The sequence below is a fragment of the Gymnoscopelus microlampas genome (genome assembly GCF_963454915.1).
Source record: "Gymnoscopelus microlampas genome assembly, chromosome: 8".
NCBI classification, from domain to species: Eukaryota; Metazoa; Chordata; class Actinopteri; order Myctophiformes; family Myctophidae; genus Gymnoscopelus; species Gymnoscopelus microlampas.
The window spans coordinates 27,120,959-27,135,287 of record NC_139945.1 but is presented as its reverse complement, the minus strand read 5'-3'; the positions used below and the strand labels follow the sequence as shown (position 1 = coordinate 27,135,287).

General features: G+C 41.6%; 1 protein-coding gene across 6 annotated transcripts in view; it reads right to left on the bottom strand.

The window, feature by feature from the left end:
* gdpd5b (glycerophosphodiester phosphodiesterase domain containing 5b) overlaps positions 1–14,329 on the bottom strand; it is a 119,324-nt gene that overhangs the window by 2,340 nt on the left and 102,655 nt on the right. For 3 of the 6 annotated variants that reach the window (XM_084065560.1, XM_084065559.1, XM_084065561.1), the window contains exons 11-16: positions 13,291–13,512; positions 11,962–12,119; positions 10,750–10,897; positions 8,691–8,773; positions 2,727–2,839; positions 48–444 (exon numbers count right to left, since the gene is read on the bottom strand). In XM_084065560.1, the coding sequence (XP_083921686.1) occupies positions 48–444; positions 2,727–2,839; positions 8,691–8,773; positions 10,750–10,897; positions 11,962–12,119; positions 13,291–13,512 (1,121 nt within the window). Of the gene's footprint in view, positions 1–47; positions 617–2,726; positions 2,840–8,690; positions 8,774–10,749; positions 10,898–11,961; positions 12,120–13,290; positions 13,513–14,329 lie in introns of those variants that run through there. The other 3 variants (XM_084065562.1, XM_084065564.1, XM_084065563.1) reach the window with 3 other exon arrangements.

Below are 14,329 nucleotides of genomic sequence, written 5' to 3'. Positions count from 1 at the left end.
CAAAATTGTACTTAAGTACAGTACTGGCCATGGCTTTGTAAACTCACCTTTTTACCCCCCCAGCACAAAGACAGTCTGGACATAACGGGGTGTTTTCTACAGTAACGTCCCTTAGACAGGGTCTCCAGTGATAGGCTGAATGAGAGGAGGGAGGAGAGGTGGGATGGGGCATGAGGAGGGATGGATGGAATGATGGATGGATGGATGGCTGGTCGGTTGGGTGGATGGATAGGCGGATGGATGGAGAGACGGAGGAGGAGGGGAGGAGCAGGACCAGAAAAGTGGTGTCGGGTAACGAGGGATGGAATGGGACAACGGAGCGAAGGACGAGGAGCCACCAGCGCCCGCTGGAGAGGAGGAGAATGGAGAGATGGTAGGATGAACAGGAGGCGGAGGATGTGTGCGTCACATACACAGGATGGAGGAGATGAGGCAGGCTTCCTACTGGGGGTGACCTTAGTGAGGAGGAGGAGGAGGGCGAGGAGGAGGAGGAGGACATTCACAGACACTCAGATGCATGCTTTGGAAAGGGCCGGGGCGCTTAGCTGGGCGCCGGTACTCTCTCAAAGTCATTAAGTCTATCCAACCGGCAGTCTGGGCGCTCGTTGCTGTGGTTCTATACAAATAGGTGAGGAAGAGGAGGAGTTGAGAATCATAAGACATATAAAAGGTAGACACGCCTCCTCCAGGCTCTGAGGCGCCTGTATCTCGGGCGCCATTTTGGCAAGCTTTTTAAGGCAAGCTTCCTGACTACTGGCCAATCACAGCGTGTCTTTTCCGGGACTTGGCAGAATCTAGTTGTATACAAATATAACGGGATATCTTTATACAACTAGATTCCGACAAGTCCCGGAAAAAACGCGCTGGGATTGGCCCAGTAGTCAGGAAGCTTGCCTTCTCCAAAATGCCGCCCGAGATACAGGTCGCTCCAATGAACTGCAGAGGCCAATGAGGTATCTAGGTTTCTATATCTATGGTGAGAATGAGGGAGCCGTTTGAGTGCAGGCGCCCAGCTGAACGCAACCAGGCCCGTTAAGAAATAGCAACTTCCAAATAATTCTCATCGTTTGGTTTAACAGGGACTGGAATGCCAAACGGGTGCAGTGGTGGAAAAAGTACTCAAATGTTTTACTTAAGTAAAAGTATTGATACCACAATACTTTTGTGGTATCAATACTTGAGGAAAAGTAACAAAGTATTGGCATCAGAATGTACTTGAAGTACCAAAAGTAAAAGTACTAAAATGTTTGAAAAAAAGCAGATCTACAAGCTCACAACACGTCGCGATGCAACGCATTGCGAGCTTGTAGATCAGCTATTTTCAAATAGCCTATGCATAAAATAGGGCTGAAGTGGCTAATGCATATTTTATAATGTAACAATTTATATCTGCAAAGTAACTAGTAACTAAAGTTGTCAAATAATTGTAGTAGAGTAAAGGTACAATATTTGTCTCTATGTAGTGGAGTAGAAGCAAAAGTACTTAACATGGAAAATACTCCAGTAAAGTAAAGATTTCTCATGTGACACCGCTGCAAACGGGTGTGGTTTTGCAGCATTAGCACAATGCTGTTGTCAATCAGAGGAGAGGGCCGTCTACTCATTGTGGTGCTCATGACAGTGTACTAACCTGATGGTATTCAACAAAGTCAAAACAAAGTCTTAGAATTATTGGTAACGGCTATTTCTCCACACACAATAAAACACAAGACCACATACAATGACCAAAACAAACATACAGTACATGGGTACTGAGGGGGACACACATCGTCACTGTTGGGCAGAAAACTTGTATTAAAAAAAATAAAAATACAATTATGAATGTCCTATTTTATAGTTTGTCGCATGACATCTGACCTACAAGTTCACAACGCATCACAATGTGATGTTTTGTAAGCTTGTAGATGAAATATATTTGCTAGTTGTGAGAATGTTCAAATCTTATTATATGTACTTTATAGAGCACAGAAGTCCTGACGTCACTCGTTCATCCCCTGGGTCGTAAAGTAATTTCTCTATGGAGAATAACATTGAGTCATCTTAGAATCGTCTCATATAAGAATTGTGGTCCAAAAATAAACAAACCGTCTCAGCGATATTGTCAGGGAGGAGGTTCTGTATCGTTTATGATAGCCAGTCACTCATATTTGATACAGCCTGTTTCTGGCGAAAATGTAACTAATTCGGCGGAAGTAACATTAGCGTTTTCTCACTGTCAGTTGATGCTTCATATCCATAAGAGTCAAACCGCCGGGATTTATTTTTGGAACACAGTTCTTATTTGACGTGATATTAAACGCGTCTATGGGAATTCTGAATGGGGAAAAAAAAACACGAACCAGGTAGGACGTGTAAATTACGTCGGACTTCGGTGCTCTATACATGCCCAAAATAGGGAAGCCAGGTTGAAAGAGTTTAACCCTGTCTATGGGCTTTTAATAAATGTGTAACCGATGAACAAGAGCTTGTAACTAAATAATAATTACTTTGGAACCTCACTGGAACACAGTTTTTTTTCCATTTCCTGAAACTGAAGAGTAACAGTTTTGGACATTATACAAGCTTTCTGCCGGGTGGAGACGATATAATATAGGGATACATACCTGAAGAGGGACACGTATACACTGTAAACTCCTCAGTGCTAATTTAACTCCCAGAGTTAAATTAAAACTATGGATTTTACTGTGTAGGCCCCACCTACCCTTCTGTACTGGGGGGTTCCTTACCGGAAAAAATGAGTTTCTCTTTCATGATATTGACGTCTCGGCTGGACCTCCTGACTGCAGCGCTCAGCATGATCTGCTCTGGGTTGTAGCTGCGCATGCCGCTTGACCTAAACCTGCAGAGGTCACAAGGGCAAAGGTCAGCGGTCACCGTGAACACACCCGGTACACCAGGGAGTACTGCTGCCTCTGCTCTCATTGGACTGTACGGCTATCATACCGTACGGTCATACCTATGGTGTTTTATTTAACCCTTTAAGACCGGGAACGCATCTGTGTGTCATTTTAAGATTTCTTTGGCTATTCAAAAATAGCAGATGTACAAGCTCATGCACTCGGTGCCATGCTATGAGCTTGTAGATCTGCAATTTTTTTAATAGCCCAAAGAAATCTAAAAATGACACACAGATGCGTTCCCGGTCTTAATGGGTTAAAAGGATGGTCTCACTAACCATTAGGCTACTATCTGCTGTCCAAACTGTGCTGCGAACACTTCATCATTTGACAGCATTGAACGTTTGGATGTAAAATTTCACCTCCTGACAGAGTTTATTTAGTGTTTAAACTAATTATCACAGTACTACAATCAGAAAGTGTGACAATCAGAAATTGTAGTAGCCCTACATGAAGTACTCAAAAGTACTTCTTCATGCCATACGACTGTGACTGTGCATCCTAATCGATAACTCCCTGTTCATAATAGGCCATAGAAGATCACTGCCTGACTTTTTTGAAATATTTGTTCCTGTAGGCTTTCCTAACAGTAAAGCGACAGGTACTTCTAGCCAGTAAGCATAAAGCAGCGATCGTTGCCTCAATAAAAAAAAACATCATTGATTTCAATTACATTAACTGAGACGCATTGGTCAGACTGTGCCGTGACTAATGCACAGAGAAATGCAAACTGCAAAAAAGCAGGGCTTTGGGCCAAATCAATAAAAGCCACTCTTGGCGCACTTCCCCTGTTTGGAGGCATTTCCACATTTTCCAAGTCACTTGAGAGATTTGGTTGTTTGTTAAATTAAATGGACAATTAATCTCAAATCTCAATGGCTGAGCGATGGTCATTGTTTGTGCTGTGTGGGTGGAAAGCCAATTGATTTCAGCCAACTGGGATAGATAGAGACTTGGCTGTATGACAGTATGCTTGATAGTGTTCATACTATGCCCTCTGGAGGGCATAAGGGAGAAGTGGCAGCAGTGCATTAGAACGATACAGGTAGGATGGATGGAGAGAGGATGACAGACAGACTGAAAGATGGTGAGAAAGACTGCGTTAGGCAGGTGGTCAAAGGAAATAGCAGTGGTGGAAGAAATATTCGGATATTAGTAGATAGTAACGATACCACAGTATAAACATACTCTGTTACAGGCCTAGTAAAAGTAGAAAAGTATTGGCATCAAAATATACTTAAAGTAGCAAAAGTAAAAGTACTAAAATGTTTGAAAATAGTAGATCTACAAGCTCAAAACGCGTTACGATGCAACGCGTTGTGAGCTTGTAGATCTACTATTTTCAAATAGCCTATGTATAAAATGGGGCTAAAGTGGTTAATGTATGTTTTATAATATAATAATATAATAATGTATATCTGCAAAGCAACTAGTAACTCAAGTTTTCAAATAGTGGAGTAAAAGTGAAATATTTGCCTCTGAGATGTAGTGGAGTAGAAGTAAAAGTACTGAAAATTGGAAATACTCCAGTAAAGTAAAAAAATACCTCAGAATTGTACTTAAGTACAGTACTTGAGTACATGTACTTAGTTACTTTACACCACTGAGAGAAACCAAACAAAAGTGAGAAGAGAGAGTGTGAAGACAATGAGAAAAGACAACTAGATCCAGAAGGAGGGAGGGAGGGAAAGAGTGAGAGAGAAAAGACTAGAGTGAACAAGAAAAACAAGAGAACTAAGGACAGGGAGAGAGAGAGTGAAAAAGAACATCAAGAGTTGAAAGATGTTCAACAACAGAACGCAGAGGAGACGACAACAAGAGTAAAGAGTCAAAGCGACGGAGAGGCTGAAAGGAGAAGACAGCGGGCCAGAGAGGAGAACGACCCAGTTACCTGATCATGTGAAAGCTGAGAGAAGATGCCAGAATGCAGCAGAGGAGGAGAAGAGCATGCACATCAGGCAGAGGAGAGAGGGACGACGAAAGAGAGGTAAAACAAACAATGGGGGAAGGAGGAGGAAAAAAAGGACAAAAAGAAGGTGGGAGACAAGAGAGGTCAGTTGAGAAGCCGGCAGCAGCAATAGGCTCTATGCACAGCAACCATATTGGAAATAAACTGGGCCTCTTCTTACTTCTTTCACAGGTGTTACCAATGATACTAATGAAGGCTCTGTTCCATTCTGGTGTGTCCAGTTGGCTCACTGGACAGACTCTCAGGGTTCCTTGAGGGGGTTCCAAATGGCCCCTTATGGGTGTGTAACTCTGAGAGTGTACAAATGGAACCAAATGGACCCATAAGGGTCCATTTGGTTCCATTTGTACACTCTCAGAGTTATGGAGGTCCTTGAAATTAAGTTTTGAGAACCACTTGCTACACTAAATGGAACGGAGCCTTCATTAGTACCATTGGTAAAACCTGTGAAGGAAGTAAGGAAGAGGCCCAATTTCTATCCAATATGGCTGCTGTGCATAGAGCCTATTTGGCTAAGAAAGAGTAAAAAACCCCAAAAGTGCCCCAAAACAACCCTCTAGCCTGGAATCCAGACTGAAAAAAGAAACGCCAAATGTAGCAATCGGTCTGGTATCCCAGGCTTAGAAGGGTCTGTTATCGGCCTCCCTCCGTCCCAGAGATGTCTGTCTCTTCAGTAGCAGTAATAGACAACAGGATTGGGTTTTCCTTTTAGCATAAACCTTTGACGTACTACTACCTGTACTGTTAACCCATTCAATCCGGGAACGCATCTGTGTCACTTTTAGATTTCTTTGGAAATAGCAGATCTACAAGCTCATAGTGCGGCACAGAGTGCCGTGCTACAGTATGCTTGTATGTCTGCTATTTTTGAAAAAACATTCGTGAAAATGTGTGCAGATCTATATATATACTGTATATGTATACATTTTTAACTCAAATCTTTGCTTCTGGGGGGTCCCTGGAACAACATATTTAGAGATGGGTGTCCACGGCCAAATACATATCATTTTGGGTGGTCCTTGACATGAAAAATTTGAGAACCACCGATTTATAGTAACATACTTTTTTTTTTTTTTTTTTACTGTTAGGATTTAGAAGACATTTGTAGAATCCCCAGAAGCAAAGATTTGAGTTAAAATGTTCGCTTAAAAAATATATATATATTCAAAGATTTGCACAAATTTTATAAAAATAGCCAAAGTATAAAATAACGGTTATAGCAAAACATCTAAAATGACACAGCATGAGATCCCGGTCTTAATGGCTTAACAAAATTGTTAATTAAGTATTCAATCAATCAAATCTGACAAAGACATATAAGCAGTGTGTGCGGAGGATGTTGATACATCGACTCACATTCAATTGCAACGTTTCCTCTATTTGGCATCTAGTAATAATGACGTAAATCTGTGCATGCAGGGCTAGCTTGGGGGGGGGGGACCAGGGAGACAAGAGAATACAACTTGATAGCTTAATCAAACAACAACAGTACCCATGACAATATAACGGTGTGTTCTTTCCAGTCGTTCAGTGAGTCATTAGAAATACAATCAATCCTGGCTCTCTCTACGCAGAGTCATATGTTAACTGTGCATTTGGACATTACATGGAACTGAGAACATGAGGGGGAAATCAAGGCTGTACGTAGAGTGTAATGAAAGCAAGAGCAAGTCATTGTGTGAAGGGAACAGGGTTATCATAGTTAACTAAAACTAAAGAAATAAGAAAAACTATAATTGAAAAAAACAAAAACATTTTAGTTAATTGAAATAAAAATAAAAATGAAGCTTTACAAAAAGAGATAACTAACTTAAACCGGTAGTGTCTGTTTACAAAACTAACTAAAGTCATAGAGAAAATGTCCTTAGTTTTAGTCTTTGTCATCATCCAATGTTTCTTCAAAATTGCCGATCCACAATCTCAAAATGCATCACATTGCGATGTGTTGGGTGCTTGTAGATGTGCTACTTTGCAGATTTTCTACGCTTTTTGAATCTAGCTCCTGACTACCCCATATTATGTTAAAAAACAAACACTAAAACTAATAGAAACTAAACTAAAACTAAGCCTTTTCACAAAATAAAAACTAAACTAAACCAGCAAAAAAAATGAATTAAAACTAGCAGAAATTGAAAAGAAAAAGTAAACAAAAGAAAAAAAGGAATTAATGAATGCAAAATTCATGACTAATAACCTTGGAAAGGGGAAACTTTGATTCATATAAGTGTATTAAGGACACATGGGCTATCTGAAGTCTGTGATGTCACAGGGCTATACGCAGCCTCTATACACAATTTTTATGGCTGTAATCTTGACCAAACATGCTTCTAAAATGAAATTCCTGTGTCAAATCAAATTACGCATGGTCAACATCACATGCAAAGAAATCTAGCAAATTATTCAGGTTTGTTTCATTTTGGATATTGCGTAGTTAAAGTACATAATGGGTGCTTCATCTCGCTGCTTACTGCGAGGACGAGAAGGGGAAACAATGTCAGCCCCATGAGAGCGTGACTGATTTCATGAGTCGGGGGTGTTGAGAAAAAGAAAACAATTTAAAAGGAGGAGAAATGTCATAAGTCGCTGCGAGAATCTCTGCATACATTTGTAAACACTTCCATGAGTTGAGAATACTGTACTAATTCCAAAGGAAGCACTTCAAAAACATTGTTTTTTTCCCCCAAAATGATTAAAAAGGACCTTCTCTAACTGTGAGGTCCTATCCCAGTAGCAGTGGCATCAAGCACACTTTTCAAACTTAATTTAAAAGTAAAAGTTTCTGAGTCTCCATGTCGCAGGGCAGACTATGTTGGCTCACGATCCTACTAAATCAAAATGGAATTCACATCCGTGCTGGATTACAAGGATTTTTTTGCCAAGTTTGCAGCCTAGAAGCAGTGTTGATTTCGTCGACTAAAACTAGGACGAAAGATGTTCATCGACTACCTTATTTCACTGACGGAAACTAAATATATTGACAATTTCGTCAACAAATAAAAACTAATCTAAAATGTTAGGGAGGGACTAGTGGAGAAGAGATCCAGTAGAACTAAAAGAAAAGTCATTTTATGTTTGGTTGCGCTCGAGTGTTGCGCTCTGAAAATAGCAGATCTACAGCTCACAACGCGCCGCAGCGCGATGCGTTGAGCTTGTAGATCGGCTATTTTCAGCGTGCAACCAAGTGCAAAATCAGCCATTACAACGCCATCAAGGCACTGTAGATTTAGTCGACTATAATCTTATGATATTTAGTCGACTAAAACTAGACAAAAACTAAAACATTTCAGATGACTAAAAATAAATGGGATTTTGATCAAAAGACTAGGACTAAAACTAAATCAAAATTCGCTGTCAAAATCAACACTGCCGAGAAGGCAAGCAGAAGTGACTTTCCCTCAATCCTTTACTGCAGTAGAACTAGAATAGCTACGTGCATGACAGTGACTGTGATTCATGCGCGTGCATGAACGTGCAGGGCCTCCCACGTCAAGTTTGCGCAGGGCCTCACTCCCCCACCCTTCACCCCACCCCCTCCCAACTGCAATGGGCCAGCATGTCGGATGCCAAGAACGTATTGTACCATACAGTGTCCTAGGCAGTAATAGCGAACGTGTGTGTGACTATGCGTCCTTCACTATGTGTCTATATTGAGGGACAACTGGAGCGACAAAGAGAAAAATACAACCAGATACAGGCCAGCACAAAGAGAACGGGAACATGTGTTTGCTTTTGCGATGAGAGAATACTAGATGAACACTTGTCTTCCAATAAACTCTCCCTCACTAACAGTATGTGTGCCCACGCCACTGAAAACACACACTTACTTCTGGAAAACGAATATTCCTATGACAACAGCGAAGGAGATGAGGTCTGCAGATACCCAAATCAGGCAGTATTCATCTGGTTTCTGGAAACGGAACACACACACACACACACACACACACACACACACACACACACACACACACACACACACACACACACACACACACACACACACACACACACACACACACACACACACACACACACACACACACACACACACACACACACACACACACACACACACACACAATTATCACAGGGCCCATATGCAAACTGTCCTTATGTATGAATTCACAGTTGGGCAATGGAATTTATTCACAAAAAGCTTTAACAATGTTTCAACTTGACTTACTTAAACCCATTTGCTCTTTGGGGAGCATAGGTCATTTGTGAATTTCCTCCAGCTGTTTCAAGCTGAACAATTAAAAATATGTCTTACTTTCAGCTGTGTGTTGAGTTTACAGGTCAATGCGCTTTTAACTTGAACTAACACCAAATGTGAAAATGGCACAGGTAGGTTTGGTGGCTACATTAACTTGGTGTGGTGCTGATACCAACAGTCAGGACGGCAGATACCGTGCCAACCTGAACTCTGGGTGAACCACGTTAGGGGGTGGTTTGGTGCAGGGACCACACAGTGCCCTGCAGGGTAGCAGTATGTCACTGAGGACATGCTGCCAGGATGGCATCATCAAACTGATGAGTCAGGGACATGGCACATGTAAAAGCAGCCGTCACATTTAGCTAGATCTATTTTAACCCATTAAGACCGGGAAAGAATCTGTGTACTTTTAAGATTTCTATGGCTATTAAAAAAATTGTAGATATACAAGCTCATAGTGCGGCACCGAGTGCCACTCTATGAGCTTGTAGATCTGCTATTTTAAAAAAATCATGATTTTTTTTTGCAAATATTTTAATATATATTTTTCAAAGCGAACATTTGTAACTCATATCTTTGCTTCTGGGGGATTCTACAAATGTCTTTGTCAGTTTTTTGAAAAAGAATGTTGCTATAATCAGTGGTTCCCAAACTTTTTTCATGTCAAGGACCCCCAAAATGATATGTATTTGGCTCAAAATCTCACAATATGTTGTTCCAGGGACCCCCCAGAAGCAAAGATTTGAATAGTAACTAAAAATAGTTAGTGTGCATGCGTGCGCGCGTGCATGTGTGAGCACGTGCGTGCGTGTGTGCGTGCACGCGGGTGCGTGGTGGGGGGCTCTAGTGGGGGCTTGCATTGCCCTCTAGTGTTTGTTCTACAGAATTGCTTGGGGGGGTGAAAACGAGCGCTCCTTTTTCAATTTCACTGGTTTTCCAATTTCCCTGTAACATATATATTCAATGATTTGCACAAATGTTCACGATTCTTTAACACATTGAGTGCCAAAATCGTATTAATACGGTTTTGCAAATACACCCTTGGAGTGCCAACTTTCCTAAAAAACGTTTATATACATGATTTTTATCTTTTCGTTTTTTTTCCGTTTATTTCCATGCGGGAGGGGCTAGAGCAGCTCTGGGATCACCCTAGGCGATTCTGAGAAGGAAGGGCCAGATGGATCGTCGTGTCAAAAACATGGCTCCCCATCCGCTTCCGGTCTATTTCCTTCTCTAAAACGCCTATAACTCCGAAACTTTTTTCTATGGGGAAAACAACTCATTTTGCATCCGCGATCGCTCCGCCATTTGTTACTCGCGTGAGAGATGTTATCGTTCCAGCCGTTAGCCAGGACCATCGGGTAAAATGGAGGCATGCTTTTTTTTTTCATGGATTGCTCGTCATGGAGTCTACAGCTTAAACAGCACAATGGAGCTTAACGGTGAGATTCCCGGCACCGAACGTATTCTGTTATTATAAAATTCTGGCATCCAACGTGTTAAAAATATATAGCAGATCTACAAGCTCATAGCGCGGCTATGCGCTTGTAGATCTGCTATTTTTGAATAGCCCAAATAAAAAATAAAAAAATGACACAGAAGCGTTCCCGCCGGTCTTAATGGGTTAACACTTGACGATTGTACCGTGTTATAAATATTTCTCACGTTCTTACCATGAGCCAGGCGGGTCTCAGCACCTTCTTGAGCACGTGCGGGGCCTCAGAGGACACGGCAGACACCCCGCTGCACCACAGCACAGAGAACAGCCAGGGCTCGTTCACTGCGTACAGGGTCACGCTGAGGTTGCTCCGCGAGAACTCTCTGTGCATGGGAACAACACAACACAACCACCAAAATACACACGTAAAAATAAACACACCGCAGGGTCAGAGAGGCCGACAAGATCGGCTGCGTTATGAATTACTGTGTGTGTGCGTGTGTGCGTGTGTGTGTGTGTTACAGTGTTAATTTTGTTGACTAAGACTAAGACTAAAAGACTAAATCATTTCAGATGACTAAAATATGACTAAAACTAAATGGTGTGTTATTCAAAAGACTAAATCTGAATTTGCTGTCAACATACAGTACATTTTGTTGACTATGACTAAGACTAAAAGACCAAGATTTTGATATTTAGTCGACTAAGACTAGACTAAGGGTTGTTACAGATGGGGAGCGGTGGACGTGCCGCGATCATAGTTGTTTTGTCCTCCTGTGCGTAGCGGGGGGGGGGGAGCTGAACGCAATCCAGCTCTTGCCGCCCGTGCGTGTGTGCACAAACGAGCGCGAGGCACGAGCGCGGAAACTTCAACTTCTTCAACTTCTCTTTTTCAAATTTTCAACTTCTCCGCGCGTCCCAAATAATCCCCCGCCTCTCAATGAAAATGAATTACATAGGCGCGTCAGCCGCTCCCCGTCTGAAACGACCCTAATACTAAATCAGAATTTGCTGTCAAAATGAACAGTGGTGTGTTTGTATGTATGTATGTATGTATGTGTGTGTGTGTATGTATGTATGTATGTATGTATGTATGTATGTATGTATGTATGTATGTATGTACGCATGCATGTATGCATGTTTGCCTAATCTGTCTATGTACACATGTAGTCTGTTTGTGTGCAGCCTGTTCTCTGTGCCTAGCTGTGTCTGTTGTGCTGGTCTCTCTCTATAAGCTGATGTTTTCCATCTCCTACCTGATGTCCTGTGTTCTGTGTGCTGGTGTCTATATGCTAAACAACATCAGCATATGCTGGTGTCTATATGCTGATGTTTATCATCTCCTACCTGATGTCCTGTGTTCTGGCGTCTATATAGTGATGTTTATCATCTCCTACCTGATGTCCTGTGTTCTGGCATCTATATAGTGATGTTTATCATCTCCTACCTGAGGTCCTGGGTGCTGGCCTGGTTGTATCGGAGCAGCAGTCTGCTGATGCCCTGTTGATGGAGTCTCTGAGGACTGTGTTTCTCTAATGATGTCTGGACCAGAGCGGGAGCCACCTGTCTTACCATGGCCCTGTCCTCGTCTGGAGTCCACATCACCTGCACATTCACGCACGCACGCACGCACACGAACACGCACGCACGCACACACACACACACACACACACACACACACACACACACACACACACACACACACACACACACACACACACACACACACACGCGCACACACACGCACACACACACATCACTCAGTTTCTGAAATGATTTGCTGGCGGCTAAAACAATCTAAAAAAAGGTTTGGATTCATGTGCTTGCCCTGCATACATAAGTGCAGTTCAATATGTCTAATTCACAGTACTGTAATCATATGCTAGCAAGTAGCAATCTTACCACCGTATTGAGGATAAACACGGATCATACCAATATTACAGTGTATACACAATATTGATTCAGTCCCCTGACATCAACATCAGTTATTCAAGGCTTCTCATCACCAGAAACATGTTGCACCGCATCTTGCATTAAAGACATCATGCAAAAAACCTATGCAAACAAAAATGACCCAAAATTGCTCAGTGATGACGACCTAGACTAGAGTACATACTGTAGGCACTTTCCCAAGGGCTACACAACGTCAGCCTGATTTTAAATTCTCTCTTACTAGCCAAATTAAATTAATTAAAATTAGTGGCATGGCCTTCCTCATAGCCAGAAACAACAAATCCAGTGGTGGAAAAAGTACTCAAATGTTTTACTTAAGTAAAAGTATAAATACTGCAATGTAGAAATACTCTGTTACAGTAAAAGTCCGGAATTAAAAATGTACTTGAGTAAAAGAACAAAAGTATTGGTATCAAAATGTACTTAAAGTACCAAAAGTATAAAGTACTCAATACGCAAAATGTCCCATTTCACAAGTTTTCAAATGGCCGAAATGTATATGGGGCTTAAGTGGTTAATGTATGTTTTGTAACAATAATCAAAATCTACAAAGTAACTAGTAACTAAAGTTTTCAAATAAATGTAGTGGAGTAAAAGTGCAATATCTAGATCCGAGATGTAGTGGAGCAGAAGAAGTATTGGAAATTGGAAACAGTAAAGTACAAATACCTCAAAATTGTACTTAAGTAAATGTACTTAGTTACTTTACACCACTGAACAACTCAACAGCTTGCAGAACTTGTTGGAGCATCAGTCCACTACTTAGCATTATTTTTCTTTCAGGGCATAATAATAATGACTTAGGAGTTCCTAAGTGACTCACCAGGCCCTGAGGTGCTCTGGCCCGCTGTACGACCTCCAGCGTGTCATTGATCCAGCTGTAGTGGCAGGGGTGCTCCGCGGGGGGCCTCCTGAGTCTGAACACCACGCTGTGGTTGCGGTGGGAGGCTAGCTTCAGCAGCTGCTCCAGGCTGCACACTGTCTGGTTGGCCACCAGGTGTCGCTCCCGCGCAGAGAAGGTGTGGACCGTCCAGAAGGGGTCGTCCTGGAGAAGAAGAAGAGGGAGGGAGAGGCGAAGTGAAGATGTGCGCGACAGAAACTTTTTTTTTCAAGACTTAACCCATTCAATGTCATTTTTTTATTTCTTTGGCTATTCAAAAATCGCAGATATACAAGCACCGAGTGCCGCGCTATGAGCCTGTAGATCTGCTATGTTTTGAAAAACTCTTTTTAAGCGAACATTTGTCAAATGTTTTGTTCCAGGCACCCCCAGAAGCAAAGATTTGAGTTACAAATGTTTGCTTTATTTCTAAACTATGACTAATATAGGTCTATTGATAATTTCATCAACACATAAAAACTAGACAAAGATTATTAGGGAGGGACTAATGGAGAAGAGATCCAGTAGAACTAAGACAAGTCATTCAAAGGTACGCACACAAGCTAAAGTTATTTTATCAGGTCATCTGGTGTGTTTATGCTAAACTTGAAATCCATTGCAAGGTAAATAACCCACCACTGACCTGTACTGATCAGAGAAGTGAATGACCCAGAGTTAGTTATCTTAGTTCATACATCATATTGAATGAGTTTAAATCAATGCATTACACTTGAACTAAACCTGAAATGTTTTAGTCGACTAAAATCTTATGATAATTAGTCAACTAAAACTAGACTAAAACATTTCAGATGACTAAGACTAATACTAAATTGTCTACATTTATAATGCTTTAATATGCATATATGTAGTTGGCAGACACGCAGACACGCAACAGGCCAATCGAGCCATCTTTGATGCACTTCGCACATATTTTACCATTCAGGCATTTTGCTGATGCTCTGCTCAACAGAGACCCATCGTA